Raw genomic sequence first — 21,222 nt, forward strand, 5'->3', positions numbered from 1 at the left:
CATGGAAACCATTGATAACATTATTTTTCCCCTCCACCAAAACAAAGTGCTTTGGGAGTCTATCAAAGATGAGGAATACGTGGGAGGACACAATCCATTGGAAGAACAAGTTACTTACCCCTGGTAACTTTCATTCGACTGGATGTTCCTCCCATGTATTCCTCATCACCCTCCCAGCCTGCCCCACAGTAGAATTTCCCATGCTATTACAGCTTTCACTCCTTCAAAGGGGAGTACGGTCAAACCTGTTATGCAGGTAGCTCTACTGAAAGAAAAAACTGAACTGATGCCAACGGGCGCTGTACGTGCTATATATACCTTCGATGACATAATTTTCTAGACGGAGGCCCTCGAGGGATATCGAGTTGACTGCATAGATGCACAGCGCCCTGTTTTCCAAAGCAGCTGAAGCTGGATATTGAATATTCATGATGAATATGTGAGAGGAACATCCAGTCGAAAGAATATTACCAGGAGAAAGTAACTTCTAGAAGACTTTAAAAGAATTGTGGCTAAAATGTTAGATTCCATCTTGTGTGGAAGTTTGATAAGAAGCATGCTATACTAGCTGTACTCCGTGCACAGATTTTACTATTGCATACTTGGTCAAAGCAGCTGCTTTCAGCTTCTACTCCGTAAATATTTATTTCTATCTCTAATCTACCTTATTGACTTTCATGCTTCTGGTGGGTAAGATACTTTTTGAAGGGTGACACTGCCCTTATGTACACTTTCACTTTCTGTTATTGTGCATTGAGACATGATTTATCTGTTTTTGCCACAGGAATGATGCCAAAACTGTGAACGTCATCACAACTGCTTGCTTCTCAAAAGTCACAAAGGTGAGTTTTGTTTGGGGTTTCTATTAACAAGTACATGTTGCAGATATTAAAAAAGGTGTTTGGTGTACTTTGCTTCCTTATGCTTATGAGTGAATGCTGAAAAAGACATTAAATTGATGCCAAAATACAGGCAGCCAGAATGCAAGTCACATTTTCTTTTTGCTTGGAGCCCATCAGTACTCATAAATGTTTTCAAAAGAATTTTACCCTTGTACTTTTAAGGTGGCAGCAAATGGAACTATAGTGGATAAGCCACATTTGGCCGCCATTTGTTTAGTTGTAGCACTAACCTGCCGCCTTACAGTAGCATCTGCGCACTTAGCATTCTCCATTTCGTGAAGAATGCCTAGATTTGACAACCTCATTAAATAATCTGCAACTGGCCCCAAGTCATGGTGGTCACAAAGTACCGAGGCATCTAAAAACACCCTGCTCTTTTGGCAGGCTAGGGGGTGGTCCTGTTGATGCTTTCAAGTGAGAGTAATATTTGCTTTGCAAATTCCCAACTCTTAGTATTTTATCTCTCTTGCCCATGAGTAGGGGATGAGTAGAAATGTCCAATAGCTAGTCAACAGATGTAGTAGCCTACTGCATCATTAGTAAAAGTTGAAAACCATATGCTTGCAATTCACGGCATTCATTATGTATGAGCATATATCTGTTAAGAGGCATGCACAGAAAAGCTAGCCCAACAGGACCCTTAAAGCCCTTTGCATCTGTTGGGAGGGATTTTCAGAACTAGCCCTGTGGGAGGATTCTGCCCAATATAAGGGTTTTTCACACTTGGTCTTCCCAAACTCTCTTAAGGTAGTGCAGTAAGATGGACCTAGGCAAACGGAGGGTGGTTGGGGGGGCTTCTGGGGGGTTGGGTTGTTTTGTAGCTAAAGTTCAGAGACTGTCATTTCATAGTTTCGCACAAGTATCAAAATACACAACTTGCTTGGCCTTAAAACACATACAGGTAATATTTGGATACGCATTTGGGGGATGGGGCTAGCAGCATCCATTTATAAACATATAAAGGAAGGGGAAGATCCTCCGCCCACAAACTACATGAAATGGCAATTGGACACGGGGGCAGATATCGAGGAGTCAGAATGGCGGCATATGTGGGTTCAAATTCCGAAATTAACAAGGTCCCTCCAGATTCGGGAGATCTGATTAAAGTTGCTGGTCCAATGGCGTCTAACCCCAGTCAGACTAAATAGGATCTATCTGCTATCATCGCAGGGTTGCTGGAGAGCATGTGGGGGAATTGGCACATGGGCTCACATATGGTGGGATTGCCCAAAATTAGATATGTTCTGGGGTCAAATTCAGCAGGCTGTGGTACACACTCTGGGGAATGTGGGTGGTAAGAATCAAGGTCTAGATATGATAGGCTTGGGCAGAGTTTTGGGAGACATTCCCACCAAGTCCCGTCGCAAGGTTTATGTTATAATGATGATGGCGGCCCTGGTGCTGGCACGTCGATGGAAGTCCAAAGAACCTCCACAAGAACATGAATGGGTTACCAAAATGTGGTCGGTGCTAGCTATGGAGTGACTCACCTACTCAATACAAGGAGACCATATCAAATTTAGGTCGGACTGGGGCGATCTGATAAACTATCTAGAGGAGGGGGCAGGCAGAGAGCATGGTGCCCGCAGTCGATGATGCTGCTGGCGAATTGTAGAACCTCAGGAAGAGTCGGAACTGTAAGCGGAGCGACCCGAGAACGGTTTGGTGATGGAAACAAGTTGTGCTGTTTCTCCTGGATCGGGGGGGGAGGGAGGGAGGGAGGGATGGAAGGTGGGTAAGGGTGAGGGAGGGGGTGAGTCCTTTGTTAGTTGAATGTTTTGTTTTTTTGTTGATGTGAACATAAGAAATGCAAATAAAAATCAAGTTGAAAAAAAAAAACACATGCAGGTTAAATGATAAATACCCTACACCACTTACTTATATATAATAATCTCTGTATGCGCGTAAGGGCTATTGTGTGGCATTATGACATGTGTGACTTCGCAGAAATGTATACAAGCACACACGACTTGTGGGTTGCTTAGAAACACATAAATTGCATAGTCCGACATCTAGTCTTTGGTGCGAGTATTACAACGTTTTATTTCGAACTCAAAAATAGGATGTCTACGGGGTGTTCCTTTTTAATTCTATCCCACTATGACTTGTGCATTACCCATGATCCCTAACGCATCGCGGTCCTCAGATTGTTTTTTTTCCCCCCTGTCATCGGGTTGGCTCGCATTACGCAATGTTTGTACTGTTATTGAAGCTTGAGATCGACCAAAATTATCTGATAGTTTTTATTACCGAAGATGTCTGGATGTAGACTACTCTCCCAAGATGAACTATCACCAGCAGGCCTAGTGTTTCAGGAGGTTCGATGGTCGAAGTCTCCTGGCTTTTCAGTCTATACAGTAGGGAAAAGCATTAAAATGCACGAGTTATAGTTTAGAGAATGTCTCTATATATTTCCCTTTTTTAATACTCTCCCTGTCCACCAGCTTTGATTATGGAGAATACTCAATTTAAATGTTGCCCCTCCTGCAATAAAAGTGTCCCCTGAAAGGACACTTGCGAGGTGTCATTATTGCCTCCCTTGGGACCATTAAGAGGGTAAATATCGAACCTGCAAGCTCTTTAAACCTAGGACGGTCGAAACGCTAGGCGGTCTACGTGACGCGAGCTGAGTTATCCGTCAAGCACTTTGCATTAGCGGAAAACTCTGAGGCAGAGCAGGATAGTCTCCTTTTTCGAAAGAAAAACTGAGGAGACGACCAGAAGGGAACCCTCGGATCCCCATGAGCCAGTCCCTAGGTCCAGTAGGCTACCATCAAGCCCAGCGTTGGAGCATACTCCTGGTGACCAAAAGACCAAACATTTAAAATACCTGCACAAATGTTGCTCAGTTTTGGCACACTAAGCAGGTATGCCGAGTAGTCGCACACACAAGGTGAGAGACAATCAGTGTTGACGCTTGATTCATGTATGCTGAGTAGTCTTTCTCACTCACTCACTCACTCGTTGCATGTCTCCACCACACCTAAAAATACTTCAGTATTCACAGGCGCCAACAAAACACACACTTTACATAAATTAACCCATACAGATGGTTCTACCTCTCGCTGAGGTTTTAAAGAAGGTCTCTAACCAGTTTGAGGAATTACGAGGAGGAGGAACACATTCGGGGTCATTAAGAGTTGGCCAGTGCGGGTTAAATGCAACGGTATTAAGATATACCATGGCATTACCGCACTGCCCAACTTAGAGATGTGTAGAAAGTTGGAAGTTTCACCCCCAGCTATGAGCTGTAACTAAATCTGCTGACTTTCTGGGCATTTTTGGCAGAATTACTGCAGTGGAATTACCACTGCGGTAATTCCACTGAAAAAGCCCCATAGAGTCCAATGGACTCTAGGGGAAAAAAAAAAGGGGGGGGATTTACTCTTCCACCGCCACTTGTAATCTATCAGTAATTCTGCCGGACCAAGTGGCAGTAACGTTAATTCTGTTGGGTGGTATTCCCATTGATTTACCACCAGAATACCACCCAACTCATGATGTCTGCCAATTATTTAAAAAAAAACATCCCCTTTCTCATGTAAAGAAAATGTTAGAAGACCGTGGGTAAAATGTCTTCTTTTTTTGGACTTCATAGATAAGAATCCCATTAAGAGGAAGCTTCTGACTAGAGGAGGTTTTCCACTAGAGGTGGGTGAAAATCCATCTGGTGAAACAAAATTTGGCGAAATTCGTCAGCAGTTCCGTTCTGCCGACTGGCAACGAAATTGACAAAAATAGAATTTCTTCCAGGAAAAGGCCACAAACTGACAATTCCACTCCATGGGCGAAATTGACGGATTGGGCACAATTCTCCAGGATCTCACAAAGAAGACTGCTGACTATTTTAAATTTTGAAATCCATGAATTGGAGGAAGAGACATATATTGTGTGGACTAAAGAAGCATGTGGGGAGTCAGGGAAAAGGATAACTTAATAAATCACCTCTCCTGCGTTTACAAAGGCAGTTAACCTTTCCTTTTTTTCTTTCTATTCAATGTAATCCTTTTTTTTTTTTTTTACCTCATTGTCTATTTAGTTTAGGTGTTGCTTCAACTATTGCATTAGAGGACAGAAAGGCAGAAATTGCATCGGGGGAGACATACAGCTTGTAGGTGTAATTTGGTTATTTGCCCACCCATTGACTGCCCGTGGCCATGCTAATCCCACCAAATGCATGCCCCCTCCCCGCCCAAAACACCTCCTCATGGGATACTCTTTGAGCTTGCTTTAAAGTCTTACCATCAAACATTGTACTCGAAGTGCTTGCCGTGTTTTTTCAAAGCAGTCCTCTGGGAGTTAAAGACTTGCACCCTGATTCATGGAATTATTTGCCCGTAAAACACACATTTGCGCGCCATTCTTCCCAAAAATCCCCATTCCTTAAACAGGGATTTTCGGGCAGACTGGCACGCAAATGTGCATTTTACGTGCAAATAATTCCATGAATCAAGATAATTGGTGTTGTGTAAACACATTACTGGTGTAATAAACATGTCTTAACCAGGTCTGCTTTCAACCACTCGATGTATAAGCACTATGCATGTCCTTCACTGTTGTCCTGTTAAAAACAAGCACAGGCAAAGCCAACCGTATTGGGTATTTGCCAGGCACTGCTATTAGACGCCCAGTTACTCGTACCACTTTGCACCTGCTTCCATCTTTGGCCAGTTAATACCACAAAGACTGTGGTTGTCAAGTACCTTTCCCATGCCTATACAAACGCCCATACTGATGGCATTGTCAATACATGTTCCTTTTTTCAGCTTTCCTTCATTCCATATTTTCTTCTGTACATCTTTACTCCATTTCTTTTTTGTGCAGTTGATCTTCTCTGACTTTGTCTTGAATTCCCTTTCAGTGTACTTTTGTCCTTCATTGCAGATTTGTTTCCTTTGTTCGTTTTCATATTTTCTTCTTTCCATATTTTCATTCCTTTTTCCTTATTGCTTTCCTTCTTTCAATCTCTCATTTCTGCTGTCAATGGTGAAGCCTACGGATTTTGCTGAATTCGAGAAATGTGGATCAAATCCTCCTAGGTGCATATCATTGAGCCATTGTTAGACACGTTGTGTAGTTTTAGGGTCTGGGGGGCAGATGAGGAGGAATTCGGTCTTTGAGGAGTTAAGGTAGAGAGTCTGCATCAAGGGTTGGAAGATGGTTAGATAATTGCATAGACAATAGTACAATAAGTACAGCTGAGTATCGGCCACAAATTGGTGGATGGCCATTTCAAGTTCTTAGTGTGCCCAAAGGGTACATGTAAAGATTAAAAAGGAATCGGTGAGAGGATAGATCCTTTGGCACTCCACAGGAGACTGGGTGTCATTTAGAACGCAGCGTGTTCATCTGAACGTCCTGGTGTCTGCCTGAGAGGTAGAAAGTAAACCAATTAAGGACAGTGCCAGAATACCCCATCCTGTTGGTGAGTAGGATGCAGTGGTCGATGGTGTTGTATGCAGCCATGAGGTAAGGGGGCGGGGGGGGCGGAGAGGCGCCAGTCTCCCTTACCAATGGTTTGGAGGGTATCCTCCACCAGCTGGATGGTGTCTGTCTTGATGCTACTTGGGTTAGGAACACCATCTGAAAGTTGTTGTAGTTAGATTCTAATGAGTAGGTTTGCAGCCACTACTTTTTCCAAGATTTTGCCAATAAGAGAGGTGCGTAATGGGCCAGGTCATCTGGGTCTAAGGTCGGTTTTTTCAAAAGTCCAGCGCATCCAAAACGCTGCAGCCAGACTGCTGCTCAAACTACAGCGAATAGAACACATTACCCCAGCGCTGAAACTGCTGCACTAGCTACCAATAAAACAGCAAATAAAGTTCAAAACGATGTGCATAACACACGGGGCAATCCACGGCAAAGGAGCAGAGTTCCTAAAGGAGAAAATAAGTCTACCATCCGACAAGACCACGCAGATCAAGCAACGACATTAGGTTAGAACCAAAACCATACATTAAAACGAAAATTCGGAGGATGATCATTCTCACCTGGCAGCAAAATCCTGGAATGACCTACCAAAAAACATTCGCAACACCAAGGATCACCTGGAATTCAGAAAACTACTAAAAACCTGTCTCTTTGCTCCGCAAACAGGAGAAAACGACTACGAAACATTGGCCCATCAGAAAACAAGATTCCCAGGGAGAAAACCATAACCCCTAAATCAATTCCTCACCGAAGCATAAGGCGGAGGGTATGCCTCGACCAGCCATGCCCCATAACGCTAACCCACAGAAGAAACCTAGGTAGGTAAGATCCACACACGGGACGGGTAAGGAGAGAGCAGAGTCGTCTAACCTAAACCTTGCCAACCCAGGGTGAAGGAGCGCAGAAAAGCAAAAACAAATTGGTAAGGCGGAGAGAGAGACAGAAAAATTAAATAAATTAAAAATATTAAATAAAATAAAACTAACCTGCTAACCCAACTCTCAGCTTTCCTCATATAACTCTCATACAGAAAACCAGACCACCACCTCTCTGCACAGCAATCCACACACACTTCACCACAGTGCTAAAACAGACTAACAACACATAACCCAGCACAACAGCACATAGGAGTTCACACAAATCTGTTGACGGCGCTTAAGCTCAGCGAATGGTGCAAACCGAACAAGCTGCCAACACAACATCACAACTCTCACTTTCCTATACCCAACTTCACCCTACTAACCCTCCACTCCCCGGCCTTTTTTTTTCTTCCCACACCCTCCTTTTCAGATCCGCCAGAGCGCCATGGGACCACTTGGGTGGTGACAGCACGTGGTACAAATACATTTCACATTAACATTGTGTCTTTCTTTCTCGTTTACTTCTTTCATTCCATCCCTTTGTTTAATTTCTCTCACTTTCTTTACTTCAGATTTCATTTGAATTCTATTTCGTTCACTTTTCTCATTGATGCCTTTTTTTGTTTTTTTAACTGAGGAGTAACACTAGCTCCACCATGTTCAGGTTTTTTCCAGTCGTTATCAGTGCACTCTGAGATTTTTTTTAATGCATTCTCCATCAAACTTTCTTAGCTAATGTTGTTCCCATAAAGAAAGAACACTCTTACTTCCTGTTCCTAAATATTATTATGGAGTAAAAACGTATCTCCTCGTTCTACGACTGGTCGCAAAGTATTTACACTCTTACATTTTGGAGGAAGGCAAAGGCTGGGATGTATTACAGTTGACACTGTATCAAACCTTTCCCATTATTTACTATGCCTCTTTTCATTCAGGCCGAATTAATGAGAACTATGTTCTCTCTATTTTTGTGGTAGGGTAGGTCTGCTTCTAAATCCGCAAATGTGATCTGCTGCAGTCGATGCAAACCAAGTTTGGCGATTTTAAACCTCCCTTGCCCCCCTCCCTGTAAGGTAGAAAGCCCACATTTCACCTGAACCGATGGCGCCTTGTATTGTTCGCTTGGTTTCTTGGATTTTTTTAAGAATGTTCTTTCTCCAAGCCAGACTTGCTGCAAAGGCTGCCCGTGTGGCTCTGTTTTTGTGTTACCCTGTTGGGAAAGATTTCGTTTGTGCTGCTTTCCCTCCTTAAACCTTTCTGGACCCCCCTCTGTTTTGGGGGCAGGGATCAGTCCCTATGGCTATCAGTGCAGGGGGGACTCTGTCCTCCGTTGTGCTACATTGTGAAATTCCCAGTTTATTTTAAAGTGTGCACATCACCTTAAAGTGAGGTGCTGTAGTGATACTTTGTGTTCTTTTGCAGTTTATGGTTGCATACATGGGTCCAAGATGGGCCGGTGTCAATGGAGATTTTCCTACCATTTTTATATATTCTCACATGCACTTTTGCATTTTACTGCATAATCCCTATTATAGTGCCAAATACCCTACAAATTGACAGGCCACCAGATTTCACCCTGTCCTTTGGAAAACCGATGTTTTGGCCTTCTTCCTGATCATGGCCATATTCGCATGCATGGTAGGCCATTTCCTGGGCAAAGCAGAGGAATGTATTTGTTAATGTTAAAGGATATTTGTACAGTGCACTATCACCACCTGAGTGGTCCCCTGGTGCTCTGGTGGCTCTGATAAAATAAAAGGTAGGGGGGAGTTAGTGGGATGAGCTGGAGAAGTGCAAGAGAGCAGTGATGTGCTTTTGGCGACCTCAGCCCGGAATTCCGTTGGCTGGGCATGGGGTGTTATGCTGCCGGAAGACGTTGTGCGGGTCTATGTGTGCTTAGTTTTGTTGTTGCAGTTTGTGCAGATTGTTGTGTTGTAGGTTTGTGGTTGTGTTTGGTTAGAATTTGAGAGGTGTATGCAGAGGGTGAAGTCGTTAGTGGGATGGTTAATTGGCATTGCTGTCTTGAAGTGAGGCGCTAAATTTCCATATTTCTGATCAGGTGGGGTGTGTGGGCGTCTCCATGTCTGTCCAGATCAGGGCTGTACGACATTCACGGCCCCTTTCCCATATGGCATTCGTTCACATGCATAACCTTTCCAAAATTGGGCACCGGACTCCTATGTGACCCCTGTTTGTATGCAGGGCACACAGGAGTTTGTTCGTCCCTTGCAGTCTAGCCCATAAAGCATTCCCAGTCTAGTAGGAGGGCGGCATCGGTAATCCTCGGGTTTACTCCCTCCATGTGTTGGGGCTGCTCGGCATTCATCATCCTATTCAGTTGCTCATTCATGTTACTGCTCCCACCCCCTTTGGAACGTAGCAATGCTAATGCTTGTAATTATGTCCATGGGCAGTGTCTGCCTTCAGTCACAACTCTTTGGTCCATGCCCGTGCCAAGATCCACAGCTTAGTTAGTGTGGCTAGTGCTAACATTCACCCAACTTTATACAGGTATGGTATGATCTATAGTAGCATTTATCGAATGGGTGAAGGTTTTTCGCTGGGAGTTGGCTAGGGATGCTGGATTCTGTCCTCATGGGTGTCGCTTGTGTCCTATTAGACATAGTGTCCTCTCTCTTGTTGTAGTAAGAGTTTCTTTATTCGGTTCTAGATGTGGTCATTGTCCTAGATGTGTCCTCCTTTTCATTGTGTTTCCCGTTTGGTGGTTTGGTTTTTCAGTTTGAATCTGTGATGTTGAAGAGCCAAGTTTTTAGTAATTTTCTTAATTGTAGGTGGTCTTTGGTGTTTATTTCTTTTGGATGTTGTTCCAGGTTTTTTTGGCTAAGTGGGACAAGGAACCCCCAGGTTTTTTCTTAAGGTATGGTTTTTCTTCCAGACGGATTTCGTTGCTTGAGCTGAGAAGTCTCGTTGGCTTGTAGATTGTTAATTTCTTTAGCAGGAATTCAGTTCCTTGTCCGCTGATTGCCCTGTGTGTTATGCACATTGTTTTGAAGGTGATGCGATGTTTGACTGCGAGCCAGTGCAGTGTTTTTAGGGCTGGAGTGATGGGGTCTCTTCTTGATAGTTTGAGGAGCAGTCTGGCTGTTGCATTTTGGATCCGTTGTAGTTTCTTAAGGAGGTATTCTGGTATCCCGAGATAGAGGCTGTTTGCATAGTCGATTCTTGACATGATGAGGTCGACGATTGTGAGTGTTTTGTGGGCAAAGGAGAGGAAAAGTAGGATTCTTCTTGCTGGGTGAAGGAGGGAGAAGCATTTCTTGATTATTGCATTTATTTGTGGTTCTAAGGTTAGGGTGTTGTCCGTCAGGACTCCCAGATTTTTTACTACCTTAGATAGAATTGGTGCGGTTCCCATTTCTGTTGGCCATGGAATATAGGTGTTCTATTGATTTTTGGATATAATCATGATTTCTGTCTTTCCTGGGTTGATTTTCAAGTTTGTGGCAGAATTTGCGGGATGGAGACTGTCTAGTTCCAAGCCAAGGTGTCTGTTGCTGGGCATATGTTGGCTTGAGGATGTCCACGATTGGACAGCCCCGGCCACTTTGAAGGGTGCACATCCTTACCGTTGGTGGGCTTGGGAGCGACTCCAGCGAGATTCTTGGATGGAAGGACTCTTGCCACTGTACTGGTGATCACCATTGGAGCCAAGATTCCTTTGAAGAGGAGCATCTCACTGAAGACCTGAAACTTGTCATTTCAGCCATCCAGCATTGTTTTCAACTGTCCTGCAATGCCCTGCCCCTTTGCTGATCTCGAAGACCATCATGTGTCCTACGGCCCCTGAACCGGTGGGAACAACCAGTATTGACCTCTGCTTGAAGAAACGACACGTGGAAAACTTCTGAAACACCCTGGAACTATCATGCGGGCTGACAAGCTTCTTTGTGGGCTACCTTGCTGCATCAGACTTAATTCAGAGTTTGGATTTGGGACGCCACAGACCCTCAACTTATGAAACGAGAAGACTTGTCCTGCAGTTATAGCTCTCCAACACAAGGAGGGACCTTACAGGGCTAGCTTCCTTGTTTCCACCGAGGGATTGGCTTCAGCCCTTTGTTCACAGTGGCCAACGCTGATCTCTGCCTGCATCGTATCGTAGAGGCACTCTGATGACAGACAATGTGGAAGTCCTTTCTTCGTGTCATGGTCACCCTCCCTTCTGTCCTCCTCGACCTTTCCTCTGCCTTTGACACAGCCAATCACTGGACATGGAGTGGTTGACCACCTTCCTCCTGGACCGATTCTCCCAGGTGGGGGGGGGGGGTGTGTTAGTGTTATATATCTCTTCAAAGACTACTTGGCCTCTTTGATCCACCTGATCTCTACCTTCTGCACTAACTGTCAGTGGTATGCGGATGGCACTCCTCTTTCAGGCTCCCCTCAGCCTCCTCTTCTCTCTCCCTCATTCCTGAATATCTGCGATTCATAATTGGTGCGCCTCCAGTGATCTCTGCCTTAATGCCAGTAAGACAGAAATCTTTCTCATTGGGACCTCGGCTCCTCCTATCCCCTCTCTCTCTGGCTGCCCTCATTGGGCCCTCTTCCTTTCACTTCCTGTGAGGCAAAAACCTTGGTGACCTTTTCGAGTCCACTCTCCTTCCCTCCTCACATCAGAGACCTTGCCAAGAAGGCCCACTACCACCTGCACCTCCTCAGAGGTGTTGTTCCTTTTCTCACTTTCCAGAAGCTTACTGTCTCCAGAGCCCTGGTTCTCTCTAGGCTGTACTACTGGAATAGCCTCTTTCTCAATCTGCCTTCCTCTACTCTCCACCCTCTGCATCTAATCCAGAACACAACTGACCTCAAGCCCAAGGACCGCATCTCTCCAGCCCTGAAATCACCATTGGCTCCCGGTGGCTGCAAGCATCAAGTTCAAGACCCTTTGCATCGTCCACAGGGCTTCCTGGGGCTGGGGCCTGCATTACATCCAACTTTCTCTTTCAAAATACCTTCCTTCTCCGAGTCTGCTAGGTGCCATTTTCTTCATGATCAGCCCCCCGCACTGCATCCGGGCCTACCGCGTACTTGGGGGGGCTCTGTTTACCCACAGTCCCCTGCCTCCCTGTACCTACCCAGAGCTGCTCTTCCCTGGCTGCACTTACTCGGAGCAATGCTTCCCTGATTGCACTCACCCCCCCCCCACTCTCCCTGGCACTCCCCCTCCTCCCTTCCACCTGCACTTTGTCAAAGCACTTGCACGATCTGAATGACACAAGGCCTAGTAAGATAGTTTGTCTTGTCGCGCCGAGAAACACTTGTGTACAGGTGTGTTATAAATGACATATCATATATACAGTACTGTTGAGATGGATTTCTAGAACTTGGCTTGGTGGACAGAATTTAGGCGGCCACCCTAGTTATAGTGAACAAGGGGGACACTGTGAGAGTTTAGCCACACCCAATCCAGGTAAACGTGGAGCACAGTAAAGGCTATTCTCAGAGTGTGAGTGGGTTCAGGGGGTCCACAATGAGTCCACACAGTGAAGCTCATAATTCAATTCAGACGGGTAGGTCAAAAATTACACAACTCTCAATTATAAACATGTGTAGTGTCACCTTTTGCTTCTTAGGAATGCATTCAATAACTTATTCGACAAAAAGGAAGCTAAGTAGTGATGTAGTATAATGGAACCAAGCCACAAGAAATATAATGTCACTTTATAAGTCCAATCTCTGAGTGGGGCCTTGTGCCCAAAAGCCGCAAAGCTTTTTCTTAGAGCAATGGTCTGATGCAGGAAGAGTTCTTGTGTTGGTGAAATGTTCCAGAAAGATATTCAACAAAGTTACTGGTAAGTAAAATAATGTTCCTATCTTTCCCGTGACTGCGACTTTTTAGATGCATTGATCAAAAAGCGATGTAGTGGGATGGGTGAGGGTGATGCTTTGTTTTTATACGCCATGGCCTGGTAACAGTTGTTTTTGTTGCTAGCATTATATAACCAATAAAAGATAAAAATAAAAAAAATAAAATCAATGAAATGGACTAACCTAAGTTTATTCTAAGGAGAATAGGGGGAGATAATGTGTTGCGATGACTTACCCCCCCTGACTTTCATTTTTTTCTAGATGACTAGATGGGTCGACTGGGTGTTGTTGGAGGTGGGGTTTACTGCCATTGGGTCCAGTGAGAGGTGCCCAGGAGCTGTGGGTGCAATGCTTTTTCTGGTCGGTTCCAGGATCAGGGTGAAACCCTTGGTGAGGTAGAAATGCAGAATGCACAGATACAAACCTCTTCAGGACACTTCACCAGACGGGAGAGTCCCAGCAGTGGCCACCACACTCTGGTTCAGGCTGGCGTCCAAACAGTCATGGTTGAAGAAGACCTTCCAGAGCAGGATCCCTCGAAGCTGGAAGGCTGAAATACGTCAGGGAGGTGACTTACACCACAAACTTGCGACTACTAAATTTACGGCGAAGAACGCGGAATGGCGACTGTTCTAATGCGGTAACCACTGGAGAGCTGTTCATTCCAGGGACACTTCCAAAGGCTCGGGACAGCTGGATCCTCAAACGCGTCAAGACTGATAGGTCCCACCAGTCCAAGAGTTACTGCACAGGGCCTTTTGTAGATCAGGTAGGCAAGCAGAGCTTCAATGGCCCAAACGCAGGAAGGGATGCTGGTCCTCTTTAGGAGTCATCAATGGATATTCAGTCAGCTGCTCTTCTACACAGGATACTTGACTCCAATGCTGATCTGAGGAAATGGCTGCAGGAGTTCTCTTCTTATCCAAGATTCTGCCTGGAAGCAAGTTCAAGCCCACCAATTGTAAGGATCAGCACCATTCAAACAGCCAGCAATGGTTCAATCAGGGACTACTGTGGGTTTCATTTGTGCCACACACACCTTGACTTTCAGGCACCACGGATCTGACGGGGGACCAGACAATCCCATCCCCTTCCTGGGCCAAGCACACACAGGCAACATTAGCCCATGAAAGCGGCAGTTTTCCTGGACAAGTGCAAAGCCGTTTATGGGATTTCCTGAGCTGGGAAGGCAGGAAGAAGGCCACCAACAAGGCCAAAGAACAAGCATAAATCGCATGGCGTGGCTATTTTAGGGCAATAGCCATATTTAGTAGCCATGTGCAGTAAACGTGAATGTGCACACTAGAAATGAAACACATTGTACCACCAACTTGTCTTTCAGCACCTATAAAAGTAAACAGAAATCCAAACAGTAAAAGACTAGGGTGATACAAAAACATCCCCACTGCCTGCATTGTAAACTGCTTTTTGTACTGGTAAAAAGTTACCTTAAAGGTAAAAAGACAAAAGGGGAAACCTAGATTCCCAATACTCCATAGTCTGAAGGACTGATCAGTTTCCTGATAACAAAATGAGCAAAGGCGCGGGGGAAGTGAAGCTGAGGGCTTTATTTAGCTGTAAAAAGTTAGGACAGGGTCAAAAACCAATAAAACAAGTTTGGGGTTCCATAGAAATATGGAGGAAAAGTTGCTAAAGAATAAATCTTTCCTAACGTGCCAGGACCCGTCTCATCAGAGCATGTAACTATGATCTAGCTGGACCTAAATTCCAATGCTAAAAGTGATGTGCACCTGCTACCGGCATAACCCCCTCTTCCCCCAACCTTACCTCCAATGGAACCGAGACGCAAGGTCCAGCGATTTCAGGAGCCTCTGAAGTGGTCCCTGAGTGTATCCGAGCACAGGGAGTGAGGCAACGTACTTGTTCCCATGCCCCTGGTCCCCATAGGGTTTAACTGCCATAAATTCCTTGCTCTAACTCTCCCTTGCCTGACCGTGATCGGTATAGGGTCTAAGATTCCCCCCCTTGATTTCCCCTAAGGTGACTGGATTTGGAGAGGGTCTCGTGATAGCTTTACTTCTATTGTTCTTCAGATTTAAAACACTTTACACACTGGATGTTGGCTTTCTGTTTCTGATGACTTGCATAAGAGCAGAGTGGACTGTGAATCCGGAGGAGACTGCTACAGAGGGAGGAGAGTAACCGCAATGCAGAGGATGAGCTTCAGTAGGGACGACGTCCTGGAGGGGCGGGCCACTCCAAGCCATGGAACTAGCTATAGCGTGGGAGAAGTGATGCACACTAGCTGGAGGCTGAACAGCGGGCGCTCTGACAGTGTTCAGGAAGACAGAGGAGACGGGAAGACAACTGATAAAATTAGACAAGCATGCGTTGTACGTAAAACAGATTGAAAGATATGAATGCACTGCAACCAGGCTAGCAAAGCCAATTAGGTGACGGAACCCTTTTAATGCCTGGAGTGGGCAGATGCCTTATTTTTATTAAGGCTATTGAGAAACCATTCACCTACAAAAGAGCCACAGGACTTTGGGTTGTCCCAGTGGCCGAAGGTAGGACACGGACACTTGTGTTAAAAGTGATCCTGGAGGGGTTTGAAAACTTGTACAATCTGAGACAAGTAACCTGAGAAGAATACCTCTATTCCAAGAGGGGGTGGGGGGGAGGAGGGGGGGAGAGAAAACAATACAGAGGATTTGTGTTTTTAAAATATATATTTTAATTGTAGGTTACATGTATTACAAAATACAATGGGAGCCCATAATGTGAAGGACAGTCATAACCTAGTACAATCAAACCTTTCACAACAACTTTGCCCACAACTCAATTTATTGAGTCCTACTGAATGTCCACTCCATGCTTATATGTGTGGTGTAAAGAAACACCTCAACGCTCACACCAGAAAAAATACAATCAACTAGGGAAAAAGGGCCAGCACACATTTAGCAAGAAAAGCTGTTTTATTTCCACAAAAATATAAGTGTTCTAGCAAAGAATTCTGCTGTTACAGAACGTTCTGGCAAAATCATTACGAACACCACTTTATGAAGGCATAGCGCATCATCAGTTACGTAAATATAAAGTGCGAACCAGCGTGGCTAGTTGGTTGAGACCCTATACATGGACTACCTGCTCCATAAGGGATGCCAGGCCATTGGTCCCAGCCCCATCTGTTCATCTTCTTCCACGTGTGGTCCTCCTTTTTCATCATCGGGCCTGAAGGTACCACTGATTGGCAATTATGTGAAGGAAAAACAATACAGGCTCTATCTCTAACCTGATGTGCACCTGGTACTGCAGACATGGTCTAAGAGGATACTTTGAGGCCTTTGCTTCTAACAAATCATAGCTTGATTCCAGACACGTTGGCGCCCATCAAGGGTTCCCCACCCTCGTTTTAGCTATGTTGTTTTATCCATCCCAGCACAAATCACGCCACGTGTGGTGAAGGCAACTGATCCCTGTTTTCAGATCTTTTCTGATCTATTGGGGTTCTAACAGTTTTATGGTTGGTGGTCTGGGACGAGTTGGTATCTTGGAATGCTATTAACTAGAAATGGGACAGGGAAGGTCGGAGTCTCATGCCCTCCTTCTCGTGGGACTTGTCTCAGTGAGCTCTCAAGCCCCTCGTGGCCTTGCAGCAAGCATGCCCCTTGGGGTACAAAATGTTGACCACATAAGACATTGAAGGATCTATGAATCTCTGCAGATCAGCATTACCCTTGAATCATGACTCGCTGTGGTCGGGGTTCTCCTTCTGGTTCACCACCTCACCTTGCAAATAAATGTCCTCGAGGCTTTGTTAATTACTCACTAGGGGAAAAGGTTGGATAGCCAATTAAGGATGAGCAAAAATATCTGAGGGCTCGCGACCCAGCTCGGGACTTTCAACCAAACGGCTATCCCTGCTCTAGTAGCTATACTTGATCTGTTCTAGTAAGGCTGTGGACCGGGTGTGTGGTCTCCTTGAGTCTTGGTAGGTTGCTTTGTACTTCACAGAATATTTCTAAGAGGCTTCTTTTTGGTCTCTGTATTCTTCACGGTAGTTTCCTGCGGATGGTGTGGGGGGCAGGGAGGGAGGGTTGGTTGATATGGCTGTGTGGCGGTTCCAGTCTTCGTTGATATGTGGCACGTGGTGATCTATGTGGGTTTAGGGAGCAGTCCCCATTGGGCTGGGTTTTCTGGTCGGTGTGCATTTTTGTTGCTTTAGAAGACCTGTTTGTACGTTGGTTTTGGATACTGGAATCTGCCCATGATGGAGGGTCTAATAAATCTGAATTGTGGGCATAATAACAATAATATCCTGTGTTCGTTTAGCACATAGTGCCATATTCCTCACTCTTCTAAATTCTGTAATAATGGGCATTATTATACTCTATGTATCGACTTCAAAAGGAGGAAGAGCTAAGTCGGCTCTGCTGTATGTGAAATTGCAGACATGAACTATGTCTGAAGCAAAAATTAACATACTGTCAGTTGAAAACTGATGACAGCAATTGTTACTGAGGCATAAAGTAAACTGGCCATGATGTGCTGGCTAGTTTCAAATATGAATACATTAAAAAACAGAATATTATTCATTAAAACATTTGGCACGTTGCGGTGGTAGTGTCACTTTGATTATGAATTTGTGCATGTTTTTAGGCTGTATCACTTTCTTTTTCAGATTATTGTGGCTGCTCTGAAATTCTTCTTGGGACGAGATGATGGTGAGAAACGTGAAAGTGATTCAGAATCTGAGGTGAGTGAAGGCAAAAAAGAAATCCAGATTGTACGGAAGGAGTCATTTGAAATACTATCCCAAGGTAGATTGAAGCAGTGTTTGTTGTAATCACATATATAACAATATTTCCAGTGATAAGCAGCTGTGTCTTGCTATAATTTCCTATGTAAGACTATCACTTTGATTCTGATAGCAGAGACTTGACTAGTGCTCTTTGCATTTTAATTTCCTAGATAATCTAGCTCTTTTCTACAGCACTGTTTGCTCCTGGTAATTGAGATTCCATGACTTCATGCACACACAAACTTCACTGTATGCTGTGCAAAAGCATTAATTTTGCTTTTAAAATCCAATTTGGTTAATATATGTATTTGATTTAATCGTTGTGTGACTGGAAATCTAGGAAAATACCAGTTAAAATGTATGATCTGCAATATTGTCTTACATTTACTACCCATCTAAAGACGAGTAAAAGCCAGACAAGCTTTTCAAATGCAAAGATGGAAGCGAATTAATTACTTTACGATCTATCTACAGGATCGGACTTCAGCCAAAGGGGGCAGTTACTCCAAAAATCTTCTTGAGGCAGCTTGTTCACTGCATCTGGTTATTCCAGCACAGTGGTCTTGCTTTATGGGGCTGCATGTCTGAGGAGATTTCCACAAAGAAACCATCCTCTACTACTTGCTGCTCTGCTAAACCTTCCAAGTGCTGTGTCGGGAGGCTTTTCACCAGAATTTTAACCATCTGTTTTGGCTGCTAATTGAGGTGACCTGCTCAACTGCCCTAAGGGCTTCTTGATTAGAGTGATTTACCCCCACACTTTCTATCAAAATAAGAAACCTTTCTTCCTCCACTCCTGGCTGGTTTGGTATTGCAAAGATTAAGTCCATACTGTGACATTGCCTGCATTGTGTCGAGCCCCCGGTTCGCCAGAGTAGGACTGGAAGGACCAGCACTGAACTATTCCCAACACCCCCTGAGAGCGCAACTAGTTGGGAACAATCCTTGATGTAATTTGCCTTCATGATTACAGCTCGTCCAGTTTTTCCATCGTCTGCAGGTTTATTGTCTCAGTGATGTTGTCTGGGTAGGGTCTGTAGGGCTGCTTTAGTGAGTAGCGTCTCACCCCAGGGGTACAATTGTGGTGAGAGGGTAGATGCCAGGAGTGATGCGCACTGTTCAGGTCTGTAATGTTGAAACGGGGAAGGGCTGACGCGATGATGGACACGTTCATCTGCCTCTCTTCAGCACTAAAGTACATGAGTAATACGTTAAAAACATGGTCGACAAATATCCACTGCCACCAGCCCATCCTGGACACATTGTATTTGTAACCACAAACTTGCAAAAGAAAGTTATAAGGATATAAAGGGCCTCATTACCACCTTGCCGGTATCCTGGCGGTAAATCCGCCAGGATACCGGCAAAGGCTGTTACCATTTCCGGGACTCTGTCCGGTGGCATTGCCACTGGATTATGAGTGCCAGAGGGACGGATTAAATCCCCATTCGTGGAGTCCCATAAGACTCCATGAGGAGATTTGTGGCAATGAGGGCTCCAGGCAGGTAAGCCAAGGCGCCCTGCCGGCAAACCCATAGTCGGGCAGTCCGCTAAAGTGCTGGTATCCACGAATACTGGCACTTTTTTACCAGACCACCCGGCTTGGAATGAGTCCCAAAGTATCCTGACCGCACTTCACTTTCAGGTATGTGCAGCTTTAAATATATAAGAATTCCACTAAGGAAGATTGAGTCTCCCAGTACTGATCGTCTTCAGGACTGATCAGTTTGCCCATAAGTTGGCAAAGAGCAAGAGAAGTAAAGCTATGGATTTTACCTGCCCCCAAAAAGTCATGTCAGGATGGGGTCTCCCATAGACGTCTATGGAGTCGTCCGCAGTCTCAGTCTGCGTCAGTCCACTTGTCTTTCGGTTGCCAGAGGAGCTGCTGCGATGTCTTTTTCTTTCTTCTGAAACTGTGAATACGGAGGATTATTTATTTTGTTTAACGAGCGCTGTGCTGTTGCTTTAAGGCTGTGAGCTGTAGGCTGTGGGCAGAGCCTATTTATTTCAAAGCAACGCGCGGAGAACGCGCGCAGAATCAGTCTGCGTCAGGCCGTCTGGCTGTTTGCCGACCCCTGCTATGACTGCGCAATCGGGCCATGGAAGCCCGGTATTAAGGCGCAAAACGATCCAGCAGCGCCGAATGAAAAATTCCTGGACAGCCCTCAAGCCGGATTCAACATCCGCGGTACCAAAGAAGTCAAAGGTAAGCGCTTCCTTGTGTACGTCCTTGCCTAATGACTCCTGCGAACCCCACAAATCCTCGTTAGAGCCCTTGGACAAATCTACGGCTGGCGTTACAAACGCTGTAGCCGAAGCAGCTTTAACATCCGTATTGAGCTTGCCAGCCGGTAAAATGGGTCAGAACGTATTGGAGCACAGCAATCCTGGCATCCTCTCGGACCAATTTCATAATCAAGAGCAAGCCACAGTCGTATTAGAGGCTCCCCCGACTGAAATTGTCTGTCGCTGAAATCATTGTTATTGATGATGCCACGAGAATAGCTCCGAGTATGCAGAACGCCCATATTTCTGAGTCCTTTCACCACATGCGCTTATTGACATTAAAAGATCTACCTTTGATTCCCTCATCTCCATTGAGACTTTCCCCACCAACAACTAAAACACATACAGAGATGTCGCTTCTTACTACAGAAACTGTAGATGAGTTTTTCTCCCCATTTAACTTCACGGATGCAGAGCTAATGGAAGCCTCACAATGCGACGAAGAAACTGAATGCCAGCACAAACCTCCAAAAGCTGGAGCGGTGGTCTGCACTCCTTTGGTAACTGATGACGACGAGCATCGGCTGACCGGGAATGCTGACCCCACGACTTCAATTCCTCCTATCTGTGTAGTGATTCCGCTGCTTGGAAACAAAACAGTAGAACAAAAACAAACGCTACATACAGTTGCCGAGACACATGGGTTATCACATCCCTCATTCGCTGGTATTGATAACACAGCCCGGTTGCAAATCCAAGACGAACATCACCATAATAACATTGAGCCCATCACGCAGCGTCCGGCGGTGTGGCTGGATGCCATTCTACAACTCTTGTCAGGAAAGAGTACCACTCTGGGAGTGCCACCTCATGTAGGCAGAAACATACGCTGTCCTGCAGACGCACTCCTGCAAACTAATATCTTCAAGCCACATTTGCACCAAAACAGAAAGGACCTAGCTAGTACCCCCAGAACTGCAGGTTCACGCTTGAAATCAGCACAATTATTAAGAGACAATAATGCTGCTTCAATGGAAAATATATCCACATGTAGTGACTAGGATTCAGAGAATCCTAATAACTCACGCTCATGTTTGGATGAAAATCTTGGGTCTAAATCCAAACCCAGTCTCCTCTGCAGCAGCGATGCAAATTTATAACAACGTTTTGGCGGCCTCTTCTGCAGCCCTACTCCCGTTTTTAAAGATGT

General features: G+C 45.1%; 1 protein-coding gene across 1 annotated transcript in view; it reads left to right on the top strand.

Annotated features, from left to right (window-relative positions):
• The window catches only part of SDAD1 (SDA1 domain containing 1), a 551,728-nt gene that overhangs the window by 174,813 nt on the left and 355,693 nt on the right, over positions 1 to 21,222 (top strand). Inside the window, exons 7-8 of the mRNA XM_069626295.1 lie at positions 785 to 842; positions 17,667 to 17,741. Coding sequence (XP_069482396.1) covers positions 785 to 842; positions 17,667 to 17,741 — 133 coding nt within the window. The remainder of the gene's footprint in view (positions 1 to 784; positions 843 to 17,666; positions 17,742 to 21,222) is intronic.

This window comes from Ambystoma mexicanum, chromosome 6p (genome assembly GCF_040938575.1).
Source record: "Ambystoma mexicanum isolate Mex_15411 chromosome 6p, UKY_AmexF1_1, whole genome shotgun sequence".
Taxonomy (NCBI): domain Eukaryota; kingdom Metazoa; phylum Chordata; class Amphibia; order Caudata; family Ambystomatidae; genus Ambystoma; species Ambystoma mexicanum.